Here is a 27282-nt window from a genome sequence, read left to right as displayed (position 1 = left end):
GGCAGGTGTTCGGGTAACTGTTGTCCCGGACGTTGGAAGCCTTACCTCAGCGTGCGCCCTGTGGTGGCTGTCGATACCCCTGGCCTCGGTCTGCTCCGTGTATTGGCCGGATCACCCAGTCCTAGTGCAAAAAGCTTCGTTTGGTAAGACGCACAGTCCATTCTCCTGTCTGGGTAGGAGCAGCGGTGTTGTTTTTGCTCATGTCTGTACCCAGCTGTTTGTCACGGTCATTATGTGCATGGCACTGGGTTCGGCATTACAGGAGAATAAAAAGGAAACGGACTTTAGTGTGCAGGACGTGTGTGTCTGTAACAACATTGGAAACGAGTACGTCTCCTAGGAGGGGCTGTTTGAGACTGTGGAGTAACCGCTAGGGCTTTCTGGGGGCATCTAGAGAAAGCTGTGCAGGATGGTTTTAACTTGGGGAATTCCGTGGAACAGGAGAGTTATGGACGGTGTTTGTAAGGAAGAAAGACCCATGCTTTCATGATTAGGTGGAAAGAACGACAGACATCGTGGTCAGAGCCCAAGAAAGCACATTTCGAGGACGGAGCTGTTGGCTGTAGGAGAAAAGGGAACCCAGGCCCTGGCTCACGGTTCAGAGTTCTGTCTGTGCGTGGCAGTATGGCTTCTTGGAAAACTCTTTCCAAATATCCTTAAGCACCTTATTAAAAAATAAAGCAGCTCTCACTTCTTAGTAAAAATCCCATTCAAGGATGAGAGCATATAGTTGGGGGCTCAAGTCAGTGTGTCTCTTTGGCGCTCTGTAATCGGAAGGGAATTGGCAGTGTCGTGTTTCTAGGACGAGTTTGGTGGGCTTTTTAAAAGAGCCTGTGTGCACGTACAGAGTCCATCCTTGAGCAGACAGGAGGGAGTGTGTTGCACAAAGAATCTTGACAGCGGACACTCACCTCTGTGGCTGTCAGCCGTCACTGCTGGGGCCGAGCACAGCCAAGCTCCACAGGGCTCCTGGGCAAGCTCGACCCGTTAGCCTGCACGGATGACAGGGGACCCCCGGCTCTGCTGCGTGTGCCCTCACACTCATCCACCGCCTCTGCTTGAGTGCTGGCAATGCTCCTCACCTTGCATGTCAACTGCGCGTCGTGGGACAGCCTAGTTGTCACGGAGCAGGCTGGAGATGAGCACACAGAATCTGGAGCCTGGAGACGAATGCAAGGAAAGGCTAGAAACAAGGGCATTTCCTGTTGCTCAAGAGGAAAGCGCCTTTCGGTAGCCTTTACTGGTTTTTGAGGGCTGAATGTGAGCAAACAGGGAAAGCTGTCATTTATAAGGTATTCAGCTATACTAGTTTCTTGTTGGTGCTGTACAAATGACCACAAGCTTAATGGCTTAAAAGAACACAAGCTCATTATCTTAGAGTTCTGGAGGTCAGAAGTCTGAAATGGGCTGAAATTAAGGTGTCAGCCTGGCCAGTCCTTTCTGGAGGCTCTAGAGGAGAATCGTTTTCTGGGCTTTTCCAGCTTCTAGAGGCCACCTGCACTCCTTGGCTCAGGGCCCCTTCCTCTGTCATCACAGCCAGCAGCGTAGCATCTTCCGTCCTCTGACCTCTGCTTCGTGGCCTCCTTGCCTTCTCTTGTCTCGCAAAGACCTGTGTGATTACGTGGGGCCCTTCCTGATGACCCAGGATCATCTGCCATCCCAGGATCCTTAACCTCATCACACCTGCCGAGTCCCTTTTGCCAAGTAAGGAAACATATTCATAGGATCCAGGAATTAGGATGTGAACATCTTTGGAGAGTCACTATCATCAACCTATAAGGAAGAAGTTTGAAAGAAGATACGGGAAATTAGGTATATCTGTGAAGTCTCTTGAAATGTAGCATTGGTAGGGGTGGGATGTAGCCTCAAACTCCAGCAACTATAAGGGGTTGAGTTGTTTACAGTAGCGTGAAGGAGACTATCCCAGAGCAAAACTTGCATTTTAAAAAATTTTTATTTATTTTATTTATTTATTTATGGCTGCGTTGGGTCTTCGTTGCTGCGTGCGAGCTTTCTTTAGTTACGGCGAGCAGGGGCTGCTCTTCGTTGCGGTACTCGGGCTTCTCATTGCGGTGGCTTCTCTTGTTGCGGAGCATGGGCTCTAGGCGCGCGGGCTTTCAGTGGTTGTGGCACATGGGCTCCGTAGTCGTGGCTCGTGGGCTTAGTTGCTCTGCGGCATGTGGGATCTTCCTGGACCAGGGCTGGAATCCGTGTACCCTGCGTTGGCAGGCGGACTCTTAACCACTGTGCCACCAGGGAAGTCCAAAACTTGCATTTTTATGTGTATTTTTTGCCTATGCTAATTGTGCTATAAAATACAACCATTTGACGTACTCATTTGTTTTTGTTTTCATTTTGGAAACAGATTCCCAGCAGGAAAAACAGCCTTGTTGCTGCCCCGTCTGCAGTATCTAGTAAAGTAAAAGTGCCAGCCCCTCAGCCCGTAGTGAAGAAAGACAAACGGCAAAATTCTTCCAGGTTTAGCGCCAGCAATAATAGAGAACTTCAAAAACTACCATCTTTAAAAGGTAATTTTTATTATTCATCTTTCAAAAGTTAAAAGTTTCCCCATTTAGGGGGAAAGAGTAACTTTTTGATAGTTTGCTAGTTTCTTGTACCTTTGCTGTGTTTAAATTCTGTAGGGTTATTTTTTCTTTATTCAGTTTTTTTAGATTGAATGTCACTAACTTAACCAACTAATATTTCAAATTCCAGAGCCATTTAAGATAAAAATGTAATCATGAGTACATTACAGGTACAAAACACTTAAAAAAAAACACACACATGCAGAGGAAAGACTTTAAATCTTTTCCTGTTAATTGTAATTAAGCTAGCCAATTTTCTTTTAAGTAATTCTCCTCTTTCATTTGCTTAGAGCTCCAGAAATTCAGAAAGGAGTAACTACAAGTGGAGTAATTGTAAAAACTGTGGTAGAAGCTCTTCATTATTCTGGTGTTGGGGAAGTGAGGGCTATAACCATAGTCCCCTATGGACTTGCTCCTTGTGAGTCATTTGGGGAGTACCTCTGCCCAGGGTTTCCTCCTTGAGACTAGTCAGGGAACAGTGCTCTTTGCTTCAAACGTCCCCCCAAACAGCACAGCCACCCCTTTGCGTCTGAGGGTGTTCAGCCCCTAAAAGTGCTCCTCTAGGAGATCTTGAAGTACATGAAACCTTATTGGGGAAATAGGGTAAGGACCCCAAAGTCAAATGTGAACCTCTGAACACTTCCACGTTTACTAAAATATAAGCCTAGTGTAATGAAACATCAGACAGTTTTCATACCTTCAATTCATAGCAGTGGGTCTTCTGCAGTCAATTTTCATCACATATGAGATTGGAGCAGGAAGCTTGTCATCTCTACAGGTGTATTCCAGCGCCTTCCGCACTGCAGGGCAGAGAGCCAGAGCTCAGTGCAGGTGTCCGGAATTGCTGGACAGGGGGAGGGGTAGATGGAGAGAGGAAGAGGTGGAGGGATGGAGTAGTGGATAGAGGGAGGGATTTATGGATTCACGGATGCATTTCTGGCCCCTCACTTGCTAGGAATCCAGGCTCTCCTCTCGCTGCATTTTACAGAGCTTGTATCTGGCGTATATTTGGTTTAGCTTTGTAGTAGATGACATGCATATAGGTCATTTTTGAGGAGTCTCCCCTCCCAGATAGTCCATACCTTTCTGATGCTGTTCATTCATTCATCAGATACTGTGTGGAACGCCTGGAAACCGGCCCTGCTCTCGGTTCGGGGGGACCAAGAGCCTGCTCTGCTGGGGCCAGCACCCTCGCCCACTGGCCTGCTGTCACTCCTCCCCAGTGCCCTGAGGAGGCCCAGCCGCAGCACTCAAATGTCTGGGGTGGAAAAGGCTTCCCATAGCTATTGCTGAGCCTCCAGGGTCCAGGCCCTGTCCCTAGTGCCCATCAGGGATGTGCTCTGCCAGGCAGAGCCTGTACTTACACTGTGCCCGGAAGGAGCACACCCACGTATCCAGAATTTCCCACTGGTCAAGGCGTGCCCCTCACTGGCCTTGTCTGGCGCATCTTTATGCATGTTAACGTGATTTTGTCTGGCTCAGACAAGAAAGGACCTGATTGGAATTACATTAAAGGTATATTAACTGGGGGAAGATTCATGTTTTATGATACTCTTTTTCCATCTAGGAACCTGGTGCATCACCTCCGTTTTTCGGGTCTTGTTTTCTGACTTTTTAGAAGGTTTTATGATCTTCTTGGGAGTCTTTACCTTTGCATTAAATTGATTCCTAAGTGCTTTATAGTTTTTGTCACTCTTGTGATGGGGTTATATTTTTTTCATTTCTACTTCTAGTTAGTCCTTACCAATCTAATGAAATGCTGTTGGTTTTTTAAATATTTTCTTATTCTGTCACCTTATCAAATTTTCTTATTGCTCTTAGTAATTTTTTACTAGCATCTGCATATATAGTCCTGTCATTTGTAACTAGATACTTTTCTCTCTCTTCCAATATTTATACCAACACATACTGGTGGTTTTAATTTTATTATGCCGTTAGCTAGGACCAGTAACACAGAGATAACAGAGGTGAGAGCAGGCCTCCCTGTTACCTCCCATTTTGGTGAAAGGCTTCAGCATTTCCTCGTTTCATGTGAAGGTGGCCCTTGGTTTCTGGTAAATCGCCTTCACCCAGCCTGCTCCTGCTCCATGGTTCACATTTGCTTGGCTCTTACCAGCACCACCCTGGCTGGTTGGTCTTGAGCTAGCACTGCTGCTGAATTTTATCAGGTGCCGTATGGTTTTTCTCCTTAAGATGTTAATTTAATAATTGCTGTGTTGATAGATTTTCTGGTTTTGAGCTATTCTTGCATTACTGAGATAAACCTCAATGTTGTCACAGTATGTTAATAACTTTTCTACGTGCTGGGTTCAGTTTATTAATTTTCATTAATCTGCTTTCATATCTACTGTGTGAAGCTGGGCCAGAGTTTTCTTCCTTTTTTGTACTACTGTATTTTGTCAGATCTAAAATGTGTTGATCCTGGCACTTCGTGATCTTTCCTGAGGATGGTCTGTCCGTTTTTATGCCACTCTCTCGTGCTGCCATCCGATGACAGGGATTGTAAAATGCACCCGATTTTAGCAAGAACCAAATGTGGAATAACAGATGCATCTTACAGTACCTGACATAGGGTGAAAAGGTTGCTTCAGAACTCAGCTGGGCCTAGTGCTTTGCTCGGCGATAAATCTGCAGATTCCTTCCACGTTAGGTCAGTTTAGAGTAGGTCACGTATTGAGTGGTACATTGTGTTCTTTAATGAATCTTTTAATTTCTTTTACCTCTGTGGTGGTGATGTCTCTTTATGAGTTCATTTATTCTTTTGATTATTTTGTTTTCAATATATTTCACTTCCACTTTTATCTTAATTACTTATCCTGTTTTGTTTTATTTTATTGTTTTCCTCATTTATTAAGTTAAATACAGAGTTCACTTAAAGCCATGTATTCCTCTGAGTATAACTTCAGCTCTATCCATAGATTTTCTTTTCTTTTTTTTTTTCAAATCATAGCCTTTTTTTAAGAGTTTTATTGAGGCATAATTTACATACTGAAAAATTCACTAACTGTAATTGGAAATTTTGATTATTTCAGTAAACATGTAGAGTTGTGCAACCATTACCACAATACAGTTTTAGAATATTTCCATCGCCCATCAAAAAAATTACCTTATGCCCATTTGCCATCAATCCCCACTCCTATCCCCAGCTCCAGGCAACCACTCATCTGTTTTCTGCCTCTAAATTTGCCTTTTCTGGACATTGCACATAAATGAAATTGGCAATATGTACTCTTTTACATTTGACTCTTAATATAATGTTTTTGAGGTTCCTCCACTTTGAATGGTTTCTTTCTAATGCTGAATAATATTCTCTATTATATGAATATCCTACATTTTATTTATCCATTCAACAATTGATGGATATTTGAGTTGTTTTTTTAGCTATTACGTATAACGCTGCTCTGAACATTTGAATACAAGTCTTTGTTTGAACATATATTTTCATCTTTCTTGGGTAGATACCCAGAAGGGGAACTGCTGGCTTGTGTGGTAAGTTTATGTTTAGCTTTTTAAAAAAACTGCTGAACTGTCTTCCAGACCATTTTAAGTTCCCACCAGCAATGTATGGGGTTCCGATATACCCACATTCTTGCTAACACTTGTCATCGTCTGTCTTTTTGATTATAGTCTTTCTTATGGATGTGTACTGGTATCTATCTCCTTATGGTTTTAATTTGCATTTCCCTACTGGCTACAGATATTAAGCATCTTTTCATGTACCTGTTAGCCATTTGTATACGTTGTGGGGTTTTTTTTGGCTGTGCTGCGTGGCGTGCGGGATCCAAGTTCCCCAGCCAGAGATCGAACCCGTGCCCCCTGCAGTGGAACCGTGGAGTCTTAACCACTGGAGCACCAGGGAAGTCCCTGTATATCTTTTTTGATGAAATGTCTATCAGATCTTTTGCCTGTTTTTAAATTGCCTATCTTCTTATTGCTGAATTATGCCAATTCTTTATGTAATCTGGATATGAGTCCTTTATCAGGTATATTATTTACAAATATTTTCTCCCAGTTTGTGTCTCGAATTTTTACACGCTTTAATAGCGTCTTTGAAGCCCCCAAATTTTGAATTTTGATGAGGTCCAATTTATTACATTTTTCTTTTATAGATCTTGCTTTTGATGTTGTATCCAAGAACTCTTTGCCTAACTAAGGGTCACAAAGGTTTTTTTCCTGTGTTTTCTTCTAGAAGTTTTCTAGTTTTAGTTCTTATACTTAGGTCTGCGATCCATTTCAAGTTAATTTTTTGTGTAATGTGAGGTAGAAGTCTAAATTCATCTTTTTGCACATGAATATCCAGTTGTTCCAGCACCATTTGTTGCAGAAGCTGTTTTTTCATGGAGTTTCCTTGGTATCCTTATCAAAAAACAATTGACCACAAACGTAAAGTTTAATTTCTGGACTCTCAGTGTTATCACATCAATCTATACGCCTGTTTTATGCCAGTACCACGCTATCTCATTGTGGTATCTCACTGTTGTTTTAATTTGCGCTTCTGTTATGAGGTCGGGGGCTTTTACAAATGTTTATCGGCCCTTTTCCGTTGGACTGCCATTTTCTTAATTTTTTTTAAAGAGTTTTTATTCTGGATATGAACTCTCTGTTGGTTATATATGTGTTGCAAATACTTTGTTCCACTGTAGTTTGGCTTTCATTTTAGCCATTCTGGTGAGCTGGTTTCAAAGTTAACTGATGATGAGTGAAGTTAAGCATCTCTTCGTAGGTTTATCGTCTGCTCAGATATATTATTTTGTGAAGTTCTGGTTTAAGTCTTTGGGCCCTTCTTTCTACTAGGTTGTAAGATTTTATAAAAAATAGATTTGTAGGAGTTCAGATATAGGTCCTTTGTAGATATGGGAATTGCACATTTTCTTCTACTCTTGTGTCTTGAATTTTCACTCTCAAAGGCGTTAGCACTTTGAGAGTACTTTGATCTGTTTAATATATCTTTGCTTTCCACAGAGTAGTGAAGATGTTATCTTATGTCTGTTTTCCTAAAACTTTCTTTGACCTTTCGGACTGGACTGTACAGTCTATGTAGAGTTAAGTTTTGTTTCTGCTGTGATGCTAGAGGTCACAATTCCTTTCCCGTGTGGCTCTCCGTCTGGCACAGCACCCTTGTCGAAAAGGTCACCCTTCACTCACTGTGGTGTTATCTTTGTTGTAAATAAAGTACCATCACTGTGCGGACCCGTTTCTGGGCTCTGTTTTGTTCCCCTGGCTGCCTGAGCTGTGTCGGGAGAACCACTAACACACCCTAGGAGGTCTTGGTGTCTGGTAGTGTAAGTCCTTCAGCTTTTTCTTCAGAATTGCCTTGGCTCTTTTCATTTCTGTATAGGTTTTAGAATCAGTCATTTGTCCAAGAAGTCCTGCCTTTTAGTGGGGAATGGTATTTCAAGACCACAGTCTGGGTGCTAGGATTCTCGTTGCTATTGGAATGGTCACTGTTCACAGGACTTTTTAGTAGACCAAATTAGAAAATAGGGTTTTTTCAGGATATAGCACATCAGGAGTTCATACTGATATTTTCCGCTCAAATGCAGGTTTGCAGGCATTTATTTAACTTCTGTCTTAAGTACCAGATAATTATTCATTTACTTCGTCCCACATTATACACAGTGTATTTTCAGAAAAATGATACCAACATTGTGACCAGTGTGACGACTGAAAGGTTAAAATTTTTGCATCTTTTCATTTCCTTCCCCCTCCGCCTTTTTTATAGTTTAACTGCCTTCATTCTCAGAGCACATAGTCATGACAAACTGTATTCTCTCCCTCCCGTCCCTGTTTACACTTGTTCTCCACGGGAATATACAGCTGGCGCTCACCACCAGTCTCTGTGCTGATACCCCTCATTATTTTGGTGTGAAGCGTCCTCTCTAGGACACTTTTATTTCAGACTTCAAAGAATGTCTGGATAGAAAGTCCTCGGTTCACGTTTTCTTTTCATGAGTATCTTAAGGATGTTCCTCCACTTCCGTCTGTAATAAAGCATTGCTGTCAGACTCTGATGTCAGTTTAATTTTCCTTATCTTACAAGTTACTTGGTCTGTTTGCTTTGATGCCTAAACAGGTTTTTCTCTTCTTTAAAGTCCAGTAATTTCGGAATATATCATTCTGGGTTGACTTTCCCACATACATGCTATGTTCTTTAAATGTGTACCAAATCTCTTTTTCTTGGATTATTATTTTGAGGATTTGTTCTGTTCCCTTGCTTTCGCTTACTCCTGTGGAGACTCCTATTGTATAAATATTGAATCTTCTTTGCCTGTTTTTATGTTTGTTGTCTCCCTCTGGGTTTTTATCATTCCTTTTTGATTTAATTTTTTTCTCTTTTTCATGTACTATTCCCTGTAGGGCATTTTATGTTGTGCTTATTTGCTCTTGTATTCTTTTCAGTTAATCTTCATTTCCGAAATTATTTTTTCCGTTTTTTAATTCTTTACAGAGTTATTACCTATTCCTGAGTTTTTCTGTTAATATTCATGTAGTCCTTTGACATTACGCTATTCCTTTAATGTCTTTTGTCTCATCCTGAACTGTTAGGCTGTAGTTTTCAGTGTCCTTGTGGGACGCCTCCCTGTCATCCTTTTACTGCTGCATAGGTGTCATTTAGTTCTTTTTCGCTTTCTCCTTATGAGAACTCCGTGTAGGACTTGACTTTGATCCCTCCTGATGCTCGCGTGTGTGTGAAATTAGAGAAGAGGAGCTTGGGCTCTAGAGCTCTAGCTTCGGTTATTTTTGTGAAACTTTCTAAAATGTGGTGGCTTACCTCCTGAGTGCCCTGATTTGGTTCTCTTCCCCTGCTAATGTTTGGACCTTCTTTTTCCATTTCCTCTCCTGCCCCTCTGCTGTTCAGTCTGGATTCTCTTCCCAGCAGTTTCTCACCAGTGTGACCTAGTTCTGGAAGAAAGCTACGGCTGCTGAATTTTGAGGGTTCCAAGGGCCCCTTCAGTCTTGGCTGCGGGCTCCTTGCCCTCATCCATTGTGGGGTACAGACCCCTTCTGCTTTCAGCCGCTGTTCTCAGGTGGGTTCACCCGGCTCTCTGGTTATCTCAGAGTTCTCAGCTCCAGAGGACGCCCGTCGTTCCTCTCTGCCGTCTTCCCCCAGACACTGATAGCACACGAGCCTGTGGCTGCTGGTGGGCTCTCCTATATGCTCACGTGTCTGTGGGGACACATTTTCACCTAATTTTGTTGTAGATGTTGGCTCTGAGTATTTGATTTTGCCTGCTTGGTTGCACTGTATGATTTTATGCAAGAATTTGGGGTGGTTAAAAAAACTCTGCCACAATTTTTTCAAAATATCTAAAACTTGGAAGCAACCAGGATGTCCTTCAGTAGGTGAATGGATAAACAAACCATGATACATCCAAAATATGGCATATTATTCAGCAATAAAAAGAAATGAGCTACCAGGCCATGAAAAGACCTTAAATGCACATTACTAAATGAAAAAAGCCAATCTGAAAAGGCTGCATCCTGTATGATTCTAACTACATGACATTCTGGAAAAGGCAGTGGAGACAATAAAAAGATCAGTGGTTGCCAGTGGTTGGGAGAATGGGGGGATGAATAGACAGAGCACAGGAGATTTTTAGGACAGTGGAACTCGCCATATGTTACCGTAATGGTGAATACACGGCACTTTACATTTGTCAAAACCCACAGAATGCACAAAGCGAACTGTAACGTAAACTGTGGTCTTTAGTTAATAGTAACGTATCAATATTGGCTCACCAGTTGTAAGAAATGTGCCACATTATTGCAAGATGTTAATAATAGGAGGAACTAGGGGAGGGTGGAGAGGGGTATGGGAACTCTGTACTTTACATTCAGCTTTTCTGTAAACCCAATAATTAAAGTCTATTAATTTTAAAAATGGCTGCCAGAGGCAGGGGGTGGGGAGGTAGGCGAAATGGCTGAAGGAAGTCAAATGGCACAAACTTGCAGTTAAAATAAGTAAGTCACGGGGACGTAATGCACAGCATGGTGACTATGGTTAATAATAGTGTATTGAATATTTGAAAGCCGCTACGAGAGTAGATATTCAAAGTTCCCATCACAAGAAAAAAAAATTTTGTAACTGTGTATGGTGATGGATATTAACTGTTAACTAGACTTACTGTGGTGATCGTTTTGCAGTATATACAAATATCAAATCATTATGTTGTACACCTGAAACGTATATAATGTTTTGTGTCAATCATACCTCAGAAAAGGAAGGCTGCCACTGCCATCTCTTCAGGCTCCCCCATCGTTGAGTATCTGACTCCCAATCTTTTTAAGTCCTCCATACAGTATTACTGTTTTATTCTGTTGATGACCATTTAGATTTATCTGCGTATTTATCATTTTATTCTTCATTCCTTTTTGCATCTCAGACTTTCCATCGGAGGTCAAAACCTTGTTTGAATACATCATTTAGAATTTTCTTTAATAAGAGTCTGCTGGTGGCAAACTGTTTATCGGGAAGATGTCTTCATTTGCCCTCATTCTTGAAAGATAATCACTGAATATCTAATCGTAGATTTTTGTGTTCCTTCAGTACATTGAAGATAAGTATTTCATTGCCTTTTGACTTGCATTAGTATTGAGAAGCCAAATTCATTCTTATTCTTTTTTTAAAACTTTATTTTAGTTATTTATTTTTGGCTGCGTTGGGTCTTCATTGCTGCGCACGGGCTTTCCTCTAGTTGCGGCGAGCTGGGGCTACACTTAGTTGGGTGCGCGGGCTTCTCATTGCAGTGGCTTCTCTTGTTGCAGAGCACGGGCTCCAGGCACGTGGGCTGCAATAGTTGTGGCGCGCGGGCTCAGTAGTTGTGGCTCGTGGGCTCTAGAGCGCAGGCTCAGTAGTTGTGGCGCATGGGCTTAGTTGCTCCGCAGCATGTGGGATCTTCCCGGACCAGGGCTTGAACCCGTGTCCCTTGCACTGGCAGGTGGATTCTTAACCACTGTGCCACCAGGGAAGTCCCCAAATTCATTCTTTTTGAAAGTATTGTTTGTAATTTCTGGCCACTTTTCTGATTTTGACTATGACATTGATTTTTTTCCAGTGATTCCATTGCCAGGGGTCCAAGTATAGATTTATTTTTTATCAGTCTTTTTTGCCATTCACTTTGAGTCTGTGGATTGTTATATTTCCTCAGTTGTAGAAAGTTCTCAGCCATTATTTCTTCAGTTGTTATCTCTGTTATTAGTTTCCTTTATTTTCCCCCTTTGGCTCTAATCAGATGTGTATTGGAATCTTTCGTTTACTATCTTTAAGATTGTATTTTTCAACCTTTTTGTGACTTACCGTGCTATATTCTTTTTTTATTTTTTAACATCTTTTTTTTTTTCTTGGTTGCATTGGGTCTTCATTGCTGCAGGTGGGCTTTCTCTAGTTGCGGCGAGCAGAGGCTACTCTTCGTTGCAGTGCACGGGTTTCTCATTGCGGTGGCTTCTCATTGCGGAGCATGGGCTCTAGGTGCACGGGCTTCAGTAGTTGTGGCACGTGGGCTCAGTAGTTATGGCTTGTGGCCTCTAGAGCACAGGCTCAGTAGTCGTGGCACACAGGCTTAGTTGCTCTGTGACATGTGGGATCTTCCTGGAGCAGGGCTCGAACTCGTGTCCCCTGCATTGGCAGGCGGATTCTTAACCACTGCGCCACCAGGGAAGTCCCCTCTTTTTTTTTTACATCTTTATTGGAGTATAATCTCTTTACAATGTTGTGTTAGTTTCTGCTGTACAACAAAGTGACTCAGCTATATGTATACATATATCCCTTTACCTCCTCCCTCTTGAACCTCCCTCCTACCCTCCCTATCCCATCCCCCTAGGTGGTCACAAAGCATTGAGCTGATCTCCCTGTGCTATGCAGCAGCTTCCCACTAGCCATCCATTTTACATTTGGTAGTGTGTATACATCAGTGCTACTCTCACTTCTTCCCAGCTTCCCCTTCCCCCCACCTCATGTCCTCAAGTCCGTTCTCTACATCTGTGTCTTTATTCCTGCCCTGCCACTAGGTTTAGCAGTGCCGTTGTTTTAGATTCCATATATATGCGTTAGCATACAGTATTTGTTTTTCTCTTTCTGACTTACTTCACTCTGTATGACAGACTCTAGGTCCATCCACCTCACTACACGTGCTGTATTCTTGATCAGAGTTTCACGTTATCCATGGTGAAGGACCAGTTTTCTTTTTAATTTTCAACCCACCATGGACTAGTACTTTCATAAAATAGAGTAAAAATAAGTTACTAGAAAAATGGAATATAAAATACAGCCACAAAGTTTTAAATTTCAGATATTCTTTTTTCATTTATGGAAGTTCTATTTTTAATCTGCTGTGTGACTTTTTAAAAGTATTTTCCTATTGCCTTGCAGAAACCATCAAATTTGTCATTTCTTTTAGTCAGCACAGCTGCTTTATAGTCTGTGTGAGATATTACCAACATCTGAAGTCCTTGTCACATTTTGCTCATGACGTCTTATTTCCTGTATACCTGACTCCTTTTTAGTGTATGCTGGTCACTGTACTCAAATGTCTGAAATAAATTGAAACCTAGGATAAAAGTATCGTCTTCAGCAGGGATTTGTTTTTGCTTCTGCCAGACAGCTGGGGTCACTACCAGCCTGAGAGTGCCATCAACCGCAGCACTAGTGTGTGACTTGTTAAATTAGCCAAGATGATTGTCCTGTAAAGTGTCCCCCTTATTCCCTATAGTTCCTGAAAATGGAAACCTTCTGTGGATAGAATATACCAGGGGTGGCGCTGTGTAACTCAGGAGACAGTTTCTTTATTGTGAGAGATGCATACTGTCTGATGACTAGCAAAAGTGATGCTAGATTTTACCGCTGTATTACAGTAAGGTGGTGACTGATTGATCTCTCCATTGTACAGTATTTCCCTTTGCAATTCAGAAGTACCAGTGATAATCTACAAGGTATATTTTGGCACCCTGCCAGTGTCTGTTCCCCATCAACCAATGGAAATCCTATTTCCATTAATGCTTTCAGTCAACTCAGGAGAAAGACACTAAAGGTATAAGATTTAGAAACAAAGAGGTGAGATTGCTTTTACATGCAGAGCTCATTAGATACCTGAAAACATCCAAAAAAATCAGCTGAAAAACTAGTGCAAACTATAAGATAATTCAGGAAGGAAGCAGGAGGTGAAAGCAAGATGCAGAAATCAACAACCTCCAAATAAACAATTAACAATTATTTAGAAGACATAATGGAAGAGGAGATCCCATTTACAATAATAGCACCAATAATGAAATATCTGGGCACACGCTTGCTAAGAAATGTGCAAAACCCACATGAGGGAAACTTAAAAACACCCCTAAAGGAAATGAAAGTGGCCTTGAACAACTACACACTACACTCTTAGAAAGGGGACTTGAACATCCTAAAGATGCCAGTCCTCTCTGGACATTTTAAAAATTTAATGGAATCACAACAAATATATACCAACAGCTTTTTTTTGCAATGAAATGAGCCAACTCAAAGTTCCTACTATTTGTAATAATATCATTATTGTTGTCAATCATTTTAATATGATATAGCAATAATTACATCAATGAAATTAGAAATAAAGATTTTCAGTGTAAGATGAAGATAAAACTATGAAAATTCAAGAAACAAGTGAAAACACTACAATGTTATGAATGCACAACTAAAATATATATATATATATATATTCTAGAATATATGTTTATGTTCTAGCTCCCTCCACTGAAAGTACCTAAAAGCAACAGCAGTCCAGTAGCAACGACCACCCACTAGTACCCTGATTTTGGTCTCTAATATCATTCCCCACTGAAAGGAATCAGGGTTCGTTGAAAAATGGCTGATTCCAAGTCTGGGGCAGGGAAGGTACAAACAAGCCTGGGGGGACATCTTACTGTGTCACAAATCAAGGAAACAAAAATAAATGAGGCCATGCCAAAAAATACACAGCAGCTAGTCCAAGTATCACACAATGGTTAAAATTATGCACCTGAACATAAAAAAGAGTATGGGGGCTTCCGTGGTGGCGCAGTGGTTAAGAACCCGCCTGCCGATGCAGGGGACATGGGTTCAAGCCCTGGTCCAGGAAGATCCCGCGTGCTGCAGAGCAACTAAGCCCATGGACCACAACTACTGAGCCTGCACTCTAGAGCCCGTGACCCACAACTACTGAGCCTGCGTGCCACAACTACTGAAGCCCGTGCACCTAGAGCCCGTGCTCCGCAACAAGAGAAGCCACCGCAATGAGAAGCCCACGCACCACAACGAAGAGCAGCGCCCGCTCGCCACAACTAGGGAAAGCCCACGTGCAGCAATGAAGGCCCAGCGCAGCCATAAATAAATAAATAAATAAATAAAATCTTAAAAAAAAGAGAAGAAAGTATGATTTTAGTAGATTAAAACACACTGACATCAATGAAACACATAATGATATTCAAAAAAGAGAAAGCCAAAAAAAATTTAGTTTTCACCATTTGAGGGAAACTTGTAACTGAAAGGCAAAGAATTAAGCTTACCCTCACTTTCCAGTAGGAGCTGTATGTCAGGATAACCAAATAGTTCTATTTGGCAAGAAATAGCTCTGCTTTTAGAAGAATGCCAGATTAAACGTTGAAATCTCTAGAGAAACTATTGACTCAGGCAAGGATTATCAAGTGGTGTCTAATGCTTTAATGGAAATAGGAGCATGATTTAAACACCGTTTATTATTCCCATGGTTTTCAGCTGCTGTAAACCGTACTTTAATGTAAGTCTTTTGTTGTTCACACTTTTGAACCTTTCCTTAAGCTGGAATCAAGGAAGGGAAGTACTGATCAAAGGCCACACGTTTTCAAGAACCCTTTAGATGTGCTGTCCAGAGAGGTTGCACCATGAACACTTCTGCCCAGGGCGCAGGAGGTGCCTGTCTGTCCCATTGCCCCTTTCTAGTACTGAGGCTATTTAAATGCTTAAGTCATTCATTAAGTGGAAAATAGTATTTCCTGTTTTTATTTTTTTAACGTTGAGGCTGAATGTAGTCTTCAGGCCCTGTTCGTTCAAAGGTTTCTCTGAGTTAGTCCTTTCTTTTAATATTTTCGGTCTGGAAGGTAGAAGTGTTAAATGAAGAGACCAGTTTTTTTAGGTGACTAATGAATCATGAACTTTGTTTCTTGAGGCCGTTCTCCTTGTTTTAGGAAAGAAAGGCCTAGGGAGAAGTCAAAGTTATAATGAAACAACTAGGGCCTAACGTTAACTGGAGACCCTGGGGCAGAAATTTAGAAATGCTCAGTGTTAGGCCATTTGGGAAAGAAGTTGTTACATTATTGTTCGGAGAACTTAACTGAATTTTTAAAAATTGGCTTTTGAGTGGCAGTTAAAAGTTTATATGTCTTGCCCTCCTTTTGTGCAAACACAATACTTAAACCTCATTCAAAGCAGTTTATTTTCTGATACAATTGAAAGTCTCGCCATACAAGTGATCATTTTTTACTGCTTAAAAATGAATTAGCATCTGTTTAGAGGAACTTTACCTCTTGCCCATTAATTGAAGAATAAAAATGGAATGTGAGAAGTTACCATAGTGCCTGTTCTAATTCTCATGGCTTCAGAAACTCAGCTTTCATCAGTCTTGTTTGTGCCACGTTTGATTCTGTGTCTTCTCTTGACTGCCCACAATAATGGAAGGAAACTTTCATCTTGGTGAGGCACGTGCCAGTTCACAGCAGATATTTACTGACCACCTGGGCTGTCTGGACTGTGGGGAGGTGGTCAGGACAGTGACAGTGACCAGAGGTGGCCCTTGCTCTGAGGGAGGCCGCAGACCCAATCCCAGACCCTTGTTCTGGCGGTAGCTGGGGAGCAGAGGTGCCATGGATGCTGCTCTTGTGAACAACTGAGAGCTGGTCTCGTGTCAGCCTGAGCCCAGCCTCGAGCCACAGCCTGGCCCTAGGGCGGCCTCCTGTCCGCTCTCGTCAGGCCACAGGCGTGGCTTTTACTCTAGGGTTGGTCTCAAGCCTCTGCCTGTCACACCCTGCAAGCCCCTTCTGGGAAGAACCCAGGGAGTTGGTTTCAACTGGCAGCTGTAATCTTACGTTTCATGTCTAGCTCAGGCCTTCCCCAGACCTCACCTGGATTTCTGCCGGCACCTTACATCACACACAGACGCACACACTTTGCTTGCGTGCCCTTGCCCACGCCCTGCTGGCTCTGCCTCCTCCAGTGTTTCCTGAGCCACCCTGGCTCAAGCCTGCCTTATCTTTTTTCCTAAATGGTGGTAAAATATACATAGCATAACATTTATCACTTCAACCATTCGCAAGTGTACCATTCAGTGGCGTTAAATAGATTCACATTCAGTGTGCCCATCACCACTGTCTATTCATCGTCCCCAACAAAAACTCTGTGCCTGTTAATACCTCCCTCTTCCCCTCCCCCAGCCCCTGGCACCTACCATTCTACTTCCTGTCTCTGTGACTTTGACTCCTCTAGGGACCTCCTACGAGTGGAATCATACAGAACTTCCTTCCTCATTTTTAAGGCTGCACAACATTCCATCGTGTGGAAGGAGCACCTTTTATCTGTTCAGCATGGTGGACACTGGGGTTGCAGAACACACCACACGCTGCTCTGTCTAAAGTGTCACTGAGGGCAGAGGCTGTTTTGGTGCCCAGTCTAGCATCTGCCACGGATCCCCGAGACACAGGTTTGCTGAAGGAATGAAAAGCCCTCTGGGCCCGTCTGCCTGTCCCTCCCACATCCTTCCATTTTCTCAGAACTGTTACGGGGCTGGAACCCCTCCCAGGCTCACGGCTCCCTGCGCCTTAGGTTCTTCTTTGTGGAGTGAGGTGTGTCGCTAATAGTCAACACGAAAGCACTTTGGCATGTCGCGTGTGCTCTGTGTGCTTTGTGTGGGCTCCCCGCCTTCTCAGAACAAGGAAGGGGGTGAGGACTTGCTTTGGCTTTAAAGGTTTTCCAGCCTAACTGTGGCAAGAACGAAAATAAGCAAAGGCCTCCCAACAGCACACTCGGGCCAGATTTTACACGGTCTACTCCGCTCGCCTCCGCTGGCCTTTCCTGGGATAAGCTCGTCCACCCTTTTAAACCACTCGCAGGACTCACTCAGATCAACAGGGCAGCGGGCGCCTGTCCCTTTGACCTTGCTGTTGGCAAGCAGAAGTGCCCTGGCAACCTTTGAACACAGCTGAATGCTAGGTATCTTTGATCTGCCTAAGGAAGAAGTCTATTTTAAACTGTAAGCGAAGCCAAATTTTTTAGGTCAGATATCCTACCCAACAAAATGTACATCACCCATGCCCGTGTAGTTTCCGGTTAAGTGTCTGCTCTGCCAGCAGTGTCAGTGCCTTGCAGTTATGACACCACAACTCTCTGGGCTCAAGACACAACCTTCTTTTTTTTGTTTGTTTGTTTGTTTGCGGTACGCGGGCCTCCCACTGCTGTGGCCTCTCCCACCGCGGAGCACAGGCTCCGGACGCGCAGGCTCAGCGGCCATGGCTCACGGGCCCAGCCGCTCCGCGGCATGTGGGATCTTCCCGGACCGGGGCACGAACCCGCGTCCCCCGCATCGGCAGGCGGACTCTCAACCACTGCGCCACCAGGGAAGCCCCCAAGACACAACCTTCTTTTAATGAAAGAAACTGTAAACCTTCTTCACTAAAATATGAGCATACTTAATTTGCCCGTAAAATTGCCCGGGGAGATGAAAATTAAAACCTTCAGCCGAATTTAGAAATGAAAATGTGAAAGTTTTATTCAGAAATGCTACCTACAAATGGCAGTTTGTTTTTAAATAAAAGCCCAAATAAAGTGACAGAGGAAGCAGAGAATAAAGAATAACTCCTTTTCAACCTTCATCTTTGTGCAGTACAGAGATGCTTGTGTTTGCGTCCTTGACGGGTGGACGCACTGAGAGCTGTGGTCTGTCTGCCCACTTTCGGTTCTGGAAGGAGCTCTGCACTGAGCCCAGAAGGGTGCCTTTCCTCCGAGTCAGCTCAAGCCCTTCAGAGCGGCAGGAAGGTTGTCATGGGAGAGTCCAGAAGCGTGGCTGGAGGGTGCCATGGGGGGCACGAGGGCTGGGCACAGACAGCAGTGGAGGGTGTGGTGGGAGCCTGGATGGGGGCTCTGCATGCAGGGGGTGGGACGTGTCGTTCTCCAGGTGGTTGGATGGCGTACCCCTCTTGGTTACGCGCCACGGGGATGGGGTATAAAGAGTGGTGAGGGAGTTTTGCAGGATCAGAACTGGGTGTTACTGCTTGATTCGGCCCTTCATTCAGTCAGTTTGATGGAACGCCTGCTGTGTGCCAGGCACTGTCCTGAGGCTGATGGGGAAGAGACCTGTGGCCCAGAGAGGGGAGAGGAAGACTTCCCAGAGGGGTTAGTCCAAGCAGAGACCCCGTCAGTGGCTCTGCGGCACCCTCACACTGCAGCCCCAGGGTCGAGACCCTGCTCTTCAAGTGCTACAGTGTCCACTGCTTCCAGCACCTTCCCTAGAATGGCTGGAGCAACGTGCGGTGGGATCCTCCTTCAGTGGCAGCTGCCCCCTCCTGAGCTCCCCGCTCCATCGGTGACGTTTGTGCCTTCTAAAAGCCCTGGCGGTGGGGTGATCACAGACAGCCCCTTTACAGGCGAGGAAAGAAGAACCAGCCTGGAGTTACTGAGGGCGGGCGGCCTCTCCCTGAGTAGGCGGTGAAGACTTATGCCCAAGCCAGTGATGGGGCTGCACGTGAGCCTCCTCCAGTGTGTTTGCTGAGTCCTTGTTTCATCCGTGAGGAAAGTACTCTGGCGGCTAATTGAACCTCGAGAGCTTAGATGAGCCTATTGATTCAGTGCAAACTTGCAGTAAAAATTTAAGGAGTCCGTAATGGATTCTTCAAGACGGGGAGTCAACATCCTGTAATTTGTTGGTTCAGTTTGTCATGCCTAGTTTAGGCTAATTTTGGTTTGTGTGTTTTTACATACTTGATCTCATTTATGCATCACCATAAATTTTTGCATCATATTTCCTGGGTTCCCATCACAGCCCTTTCTCTGTTCTTAGCCTGTGCCTGAGAGGCAGCATTCACTAAGGGATTCTCTCTGCTGTAACTTAATCTACATGTCTTTTTTAAAATTATTACTTTTAATTTTCATCAAAGTATTGTGTGCTTATTTTAGCAATACTGAACAATATAGAGAAGTTTCAGAAAGAAGAACTACCCATAACCATAACACTCCACGGTGACTACTGTTGATATTTTGAGAGTGTTCCTTTTTATGATCATACTATTTCTGAAAAATTATACACTGCCCTTCTCACGTATATTTTTACTTTACACATTCATAAATATTTTTGATGGATGTGTAATATTTCACTGTGTGGGATAATCCCTTTGACATTAAGGTTGTTTCTGGTATTTTAGAATCATAAATAAAAATGTGATGCTCTCAAAAAGAATAAAATACTTAGAATTAACATAGGAGGTGAAAGACTTGTATGCTGAAAACTACAAAACATTGCTGAAAGACATTAAAGAAGACACCAGTAAATGGAAAGCCAACGTGTGTTCATGGATTGGAAGACTTAATATCGTTAAAACATCAGTACTGCCCAAAGAGATCTTCAGATTCAATACAATCTCTGTCAAAATCCTAACAGTGTTTTTTTACGGAGATAGAAAAATTCATCCTAAAATTCACATGGAATCTCCAGGGACCCTGGATAACCAAAGCAATCTTGGAAATGAAGAACAAAATTCTTAATTTCCTGATTTCAAAACTTACTGCAAAGCTGCAGTAATCGAATCAGTGTGGTACTGGCATAAAGACAAACACATACACCAATAGAGTAGAAGAGAGCCAAGAAATAAACCGTCACAGGTATGGTCAAATGGTTTTCAACAAGGGTGCCACCCACTCTGGGAAAAGGACAGTCTGTTCAACAAATGGCGCTGGAAAAAGTGGATATCCACATGCAAAAGAATGAACTTGGACCCTTAGTTTACACCAAACACAAAAATTAACTCAAAGTGGATCAAAGACCTTATAGGAAAACATAGAGGAAAAGCTTCATGATGTTAGATTTATCAATGATTTTTTAGCTATGACACCAAAGCACAGGCACAAAAAGCAAAAGTAGATAAATTCGACCACATCAAAATTTAAAACTTCTGTGCAGCAAGGGACACAATCAACAAAGTGAAAAGGCAACCCACAAAATGGGAAGAACTATTCGGAGATCATCTATCTGATAAGGGATTAACGTCCAGAATTTATAAAGGACTCCTACAGCTCAACAAGAAAACAAGCCGTTTAAAAAAATGTGCAAAGGGTAACTTCCCTGGTGGCGCAGTGTTTAAGAATCCGCCTGCCAAATCCACCTGCCAATGCAGGGGACACGGGTTTGAGCCCTGGTCCGGGAAGATCCCACATGCCACGGAGCAACTAAGCCTGTGCGCCACAACTACTGAGCCTGCGCTCTAGAGCCCGCAAGCCGCAACTACCGAGCCCGCGTGCCTAGAGCCTGTGCTCCGCAGCAAGAGAAGCCACCACAGTGAGAAGCCGGCGCACCTCAATGAAGAGTAGCCCCTGCTCGCCGCAACTAGAGAAAGCCCGCAGGCAGCAATGAAGACCCAACGCAGCCAAAAAATAATTAATTAAAAATAATAATAATCCGCCTGCCAGTGCAGGGGACACGGATTTGATCCCTGGTCTGGGAAGATCCCACATGCCACAGAGCAACTAAGCCCATGAGCCACAACTCCTGAGCCCGCGTGCTGCAACTGCTGAAGCCCACGCGCGTAGAGCCCGTGCTCCACAACAAGAGAAGCCACCGCAATGAGAAGCCCGTGCACCGCAACGAAGAGTAGCCCCTGCTCGCCGCAACTAGAGAAAGCCCGCGTATAGCAACAAAGACCCAACGCAGCCAAAAAAAAAAAAAGTGCAAGGACTTGAATAGACATTTCTCCAAAGAAGATATACAAATGGACAGTAAGCACATGAAAACATGATTAACATCACTAATCATTAGGAAAATGCAAATCAAAACCGCAGTGAGATACCACTTAACACCCACTAGGATGGCTACTATCAAAAAACAGAAAATAGCAAGTGTTGGTGAGGATATGGAGAAATTGGAACCCTTGTGCACTGCTGGTGGGAATGTAAAATGATGCTGCCACTATGGAAAACAGCATGGCAGTTCCTCAAAAAACTAAAAATAGAATTACCATACTTTGCACTTTTGGGAATATACCCAAAAGAACTGGAAGCAGAGACTTAAATAGGTATTTATATATTCATATTACAGCAGCATTATTCACAATAGCCAAAAGGCAGAAATAGCCCAAGTGTCTATCAAGGCATGGATAGAACAAAATGTGGCATACCCCTATAATAGAATATTATCCAGTCTTAAAAAGGGAAGAAATTCTGACACGTGCTACTACATGGCCGAACCTTAAGGACACTTACGCTGAGTGAAGTAATTCAGTCACGGAAGGACAAAAACTGCATGATGCCATTTATATCAGGTACCCAGAGTAGTCACATTCATAGAGACAGAAAGTAGAACGATGGTGGCCAGGGGCTGAGAGGAAGAGGATGGGGAGGAAGTGTTTAATGGGGACAGATTGCCTGCTTGGCAAGATGAAACGAGTTCTGAGGATGGATGGTGGTTATGGTAGCACAACAATGTGAATGTACTTATGCCACTTAGAGCTGTACACTTAAAAATGATTAAGATGGTAAATTTTATATTATGTATACTTTAGCACAGTTTTTTTTGGTTTTTTTTTAAATTTATTTATTTATTTTTGGCTGCGTTTGGGTCTTCATTGCTGCGCGTGGGCTTTCTCTACTTGCAGCGAGCGGGGGCTACTCTTCGTTGCGGTGTGCAGGCTTCTCATTGCGGTGGCTTCTCTTGTTGTGGAGCAGGGGCTCTAGGCGCACGGGCTCAGTAGTTGTGGCACACGGGCTCAGTAGTTGTGGCTCGCGGGCTCTAGAGCACAGGCTCAGTAGTTGTGGCACACAGGCTTAGTTGCTCTGCGGCATGTGGGATCTTCCCAGACAAGGGCTCGAACCCGTGTCCCCTGCATTGGCGGGCGGATTCTTAACCACTGCGCCACCAGGGAAGTCTCAGCACAGTTTTTTAAATAAATATCTTTTAAAATGTGATGCTCACTCATGGCTACTGCATTTTTGGAATGGACTCCCAAAAGTTAAATTACATAAACAAAGGATCTTTACATATTGCCAAATTATTTTCCAAAAGGATCAGAATAATTTATAGATTTGTTGGCAAGGTTACAACATGCCTTTACCAGTATTAATTATAATTTTTTAAATTATTGCTGATTTGATAGGTGAAGAAATACTTTTTTCATATAATTATTGAGCGGTTATAGTTCTTTTGTAAACTGAATCATTTGAACACTGAGGTCTCAGCGTTTTTCTAATTAATCGCAGTATATTATTAACCTCTTGTAGTTATAGCATTTATACTTCCTTTTGATTTTTGGAGGGAACATACAGAAATTTGTAAATTTTTTAATGTGAGGAATATCCCCTCAAGGTTTGTCCAGTGTTTTTTAATCATCCTTTTCTGGCTTGAGAATTGATATACTCACTTCCCTTTTCTTCCCAAAGCTGTGGGGATTTGTGGGGGGTATGATTTGACTTTTTAAAAATTTAACTGTGTTTGTTTTTTTATTTAACCCGTCTCAGATTTTATTTTGGTAAGACTTAAATTGACTTCTGCCCACATATAGCCAACCAGTTGTCTGAATAATCTTCCCCTTTCCGTGGATTTGAGCTTCCTTCCTTATCCAAATATTACATTTGTACAACTACACTCACTGTTTTGGGAGCTGTTGCTGTCTGTTCCAAGACCTGTCTCTTAAGCCCACATCACTGTCCTTCGTTCATAAGCTTTATAGTTGGTAGGACCAGCCTTTCTCATGAGAAGTGTTCTCATTCTTCATGCTTTTAATTTTTCCAAGTGAACTTGAGAATTATTTTGTCAGATACCCAGAAAAATAAGGAGACTCCTCTGAATTTTGAATGGAATTGCTTTAAAACTATAAATCAATTTGGGGAAGTGTTAACATCAGCTTATTTATAGTACGTATGCTTCCAGTCCCGAAACACACCTTATCTTTATTTGTGCAAGTCTTTTTTTTTTCCTCCATATTATTTATCTGCTTGTTTGCTTATTTATATTTTAGAGTATGTTTCATGAGTGATTTCCAGATCACAGACTTTGAGTCCTTTAAAGAACTACTTTATATGCATAAGGCTGCAAAACAGCATGGGGGAAAATCACTAATAAAGTTGAGATCCTTTGATCTGAGATCATTAGGGAAAATACATCAACAAGTGTCTTCACTTTTTCTTTGACTTTAACCTGTATATTTTATACAAAGAGTCTAGGAGTCTTTCCATGTTATTTCTGCATTCCACTCAACAGCACAATCTTAGGACAGGCACATTTCCCCATCTCATCTCATATGAAGTATTAAACTGTTTGAGAACAGGTCCCTCTGTTTTTAAAGTAAGATCTACAGTAAGCATCTGCTTCCTGACCCCTCACAGAGCCCCCTGCAAGCCTCGATCCTTAATGCTGAGTTCATCTGGCACCATTTCCTGCGTGAGGAGGTGATAGTTCTGGGAGAGCCATCCTTGCGCATCTGGTGCACCCAGAGGGTCAGCAGCCAGAATCTCAATTCACAATACCTGACTGGGAGCACAGGCTGTGCAGACAGCAGAGGAGCCAGGCAGGTGGGAGGCCCATCACATGACACCCACTCCCCATTGCTTGTTATCATTTAATTCATGGCCAGCTTTGGAACCCAGCAGCTTCCTTCAGCTCTGTGGACGGGGGCAGGGGTAGGATTTGGTTTGCTTTCATTTATTTTCTTAATGGCTATTGATACACATAGTAAAACCTACCTTCTTACTAACGTAGGGGAACTTAATAAGCACCCCCAAACAATTGTAGCACTTCATTTGCTCATTGAAATGTGTGGAGTGCCAGCCCACAGATGTACTGCTAACCCCGGTCCATTTCAGGTGTTTCTTACTGTTATGTATTATGTTTAGAAACCAAAGGGCTTTTTGGTTCGTGTTCACAAGCTGGGAAAGGGGTGGGGGGGGGTGCGAGGGGCGTTGTGTGAGAATTTATAGAAAGAGAAGACATGGTTTGGACAAACTTAGTTGTGTGTGTGTGTGTGTGTGTGTGTGTGTGTGTGTGAAGGAGTGAGTAATTTTTTTCAGTTCTGCCTGGCAAAGAGGTTTTTCTCATAGCTTATTCATTTTCATTTGGAGCTAGTAATAGCACTTCTTTTTGTAGGGAATCATCTCTCCAGCACACACGTATACCCCCTCCCCAGGCCAGGATACTCCAATTCAGAAATGATGTCCTTCTTCTTCAGCTTTTCACATTAACCTTTTTTGAAGATAGGAAATTAAGATCTGAATAATAGCTTTTAATACTAGACCCATTTTAAAAAAAAGTGAAATATCTTTTTTTAATTAAAAAATTTAATTTAAACAAAACGTAAAAAATTAAATAAAAGTGGTATGTTGACATCTTTAAGGTACAAAAATAAACACTTGCATTCTATTTTATGACTTTAACTTTCACAGCCAGGTGGTATAAATAACTTTAACTTACAGCACTTTCTACCTATTAAATTTAAAGAAGCTTTCATTTTTCATATAATTTTTTAACTGAATTTTTCCAATAAAAAAATTAGATCCCGAAAAAGGTGTTTGAAGATTATTAATTCGTAACTTGGTAGTAGGAAAGGTTGAACAAGAGTCCAAACTGATGAATTGGGATTGTGTAATATTTGGATAGCCAATTTGCTTTAAAAAAAAACAAAACTAGGTTGCCAAAATACTAAATATGATACAGATATTTAAAGTAATTAGAATAGAAAATAGGAGGTGGCCAGGTGGGTATAAGGTACCAGTGAATTTGGGGTACCAGTTAGAGAAATGCTAAAATTTAAAGTTCATGTAGACACACATGCACACTTTTTTTTTTTTTTTTGTGGTAGCTCTCTCAGAATCATGTGTTTATAGTCTGGCCAGGGTTGTGGCCTCAGTCCTGCCCCTTAAGAAATGGGATCTTTGCCTAAAAGTTATTGAGAAATGAAGACTGCAGAAAGCCAAAAAATGTCCAGGCTTTTCATGCACACTGACAGCCAAACAGAATGCTCTTTCCATTTGCAGTTTTTTTAGTGTCATTTTAAGTTGCAGCTTCCGGCCAATCAGCGAGCCCCGTGCCTGCTGACATCACGAACCAGCCAGTTCCCTCCAGCTGCAGAGAGCTTCAGTTTGTCTTTTTTTTTTAAACTAAAATGGAGGCTGGTTTCTTGCCTTAAGGAGTACATTGCCTTTCCCGCTGAAGTCTAGATGTTGACATGTAATAAAGCGGGCAGCAGGATGGTGGTGGATGCGGCCAACTCCAATGGGCCTTTCCAGCCCGTGGCCCTTCTCCATATTCGAGGTAAGTTATTGTGTGTTTCACTGAAACGGAACCTTCTGTGGTTAGTTAATAAATGGCTATTGTGCTTCAGATAAGAAAAGCAGGAAGTCCTTTCTAGTAGAATTCACCCCGTTTTGCGGCAGACCTAACCAGAGGAGGCTGGGTGTGTCACTGCAATTTGGCATTTTACGAACTACTTACAGAATTTGAGTCTTGAGAGAGGCCTTGCATGCATAGTTCAAAGCTGGTTTTTCTGCTTTCTGCTCGCTCTCCCATCCCCCTTTCAGAGCCGTGCTGATGTCAAAGGATGTGAAGTCACTGCCCGGGGAAGGCATTGGGCGGGGGGTAGGAAGGAGAGGCGGGCGGCACGCCTGGCCAAGTTGTCCGTGCGCAGAGTTTCTGTTACATCTGTGTTGCTTAACACCCTGAAGGTTTCACCGGGACACACGTCTGAATTAACGATGAATTGCAGTCAGAAAATATGCAGAAATGATTAGAAAAGAACTTCTTTAAAAGGATTGTTTTCGTTCTTGCCCTGGAGCCTAAAAGAGAAATAGACTCGTGCTTTGAAATATTGGAATCCGTCGTGGGTCATAATTTCTGAGCTGTTAGCGTTTTTATTGAATAGTAGGAGATACTTTGCACTTAAATAGGCTTTGTATTGACATTTGCCTTTAAAATTTTAAATGGCAACAAGTTTTCGATGAGTGTATAGATCACTTTTAATAATTACAGTTTGCCACTTGTAGTTTATACGGAATTGGAGTTCAGAATTTAGCTTAAAACACAATTAGCATAGTAATTAATAATTATATTAAAATATAGGTATCAGGATAATCATATACTTTTTCTTAGCATTTAAAAGTATTTGTTATACAAATTTTTTGTTCATAATTGGGTGAAGTAGAAAATGGATGTTAAGCTTCATCATACCACTTTAAAATTTATACAGTATCACAGCTCTGTCCCTAACAGAGCAGTTCTGTCAGAATCTCCTTTAAGGACCCATGTCAAGGAAGGGTGGGGGCAGGATCTCTAGGTGACTAATAGTCTGTATGACTAAAATACCAGACAAGATTTTTCAGATCCTAGGGTGTTTGCAGATAAAGGAAATAAAACCACATGAATACCCAGTCTGTTGGAATAAAATGGGTGTTGCTTTTCTCTCCAAACCCTCTTGAAAGAAGCTGGTGGAAATTAATGTCCACAGTGACCAACCTGTAGGTCACATTGTTTTG

At 42.5% G+C, this 27282-nt stretch overlaps 1 protein-coding gene and 1 long non-coding RNA gene across 11 annotated transcripts in view; one reads left to right on the top strand and one right to left on the bottom strand.

The window, feature by feature from the left end:
- The window catches only part of LOC137218479 (uncharacterized), a 32021-nt gene extending 5658 nt beyond the window's left edge, over positions 1 to 26363 (bottom strand). Inside the window, exons 1-4 of the long non-coding RNA XR_010940714.1 lie at positions 26246 to 26363; positions 3283 to 3385; positions 912 to 1160; positions 46 to 244 (exon numbers count right to left, since the gene is read on the bottom strand). This is a non-coding gene — a long non-coding RNA (uncharacterized lncRNA). The remainder of the gene's footprint in view (positions 1 to 45; positions 245 to 911; positions 1161 to 3282; positions 3386 to 26245) is intronic.
- PPP2R5C (protein phosphatase 2 regulatory subunit B'gamma) overlaps positions 1 to 27282 on the top strand; it is a 130070-nt gene that overhangs the window by 11639 nt on the left and 91149 nt on the right. For 8 of the 10 annotated variants that reach the window (XM_067725352.1, XM_067725311.1, XM_067725302.1 and 5 more), the window contains exon 3: positions 2366 to 2528. In XM_067725352.1, the coding sequence (XP_067581453.1) occupies positions 2366 to 2528 (163 nt within the window). Of the gene's footprint in view, positions 1 to 2365; positions 2529 to 25836; positions 26066 to 27282 lie in introns of those variants that run through there. The other 2 variants (XM_067725362.1, XM_067725381.1) reach the window with 2 other exon arrangements.

The sequence above is a fragment of the Pseudorca crassidens genome, chromosome 1, assembly GCF_039906515.1.
Source record: "Pseudorca crassidens isolate mPseCra1 chromosome 1, mPseCra1.hap1, whole genome shotgun sequence".
Taxonomy (NCBI): domain Eukaryota; kingdom Metazoa; phylum Chordata; class Mammalia; order Artiodactyla; family Delphinidae; genus Pseudorca; species Pseudorca crassidens.
This window is presented reverse-complemented; position numbering and strand designations above follow the sequence as displayed.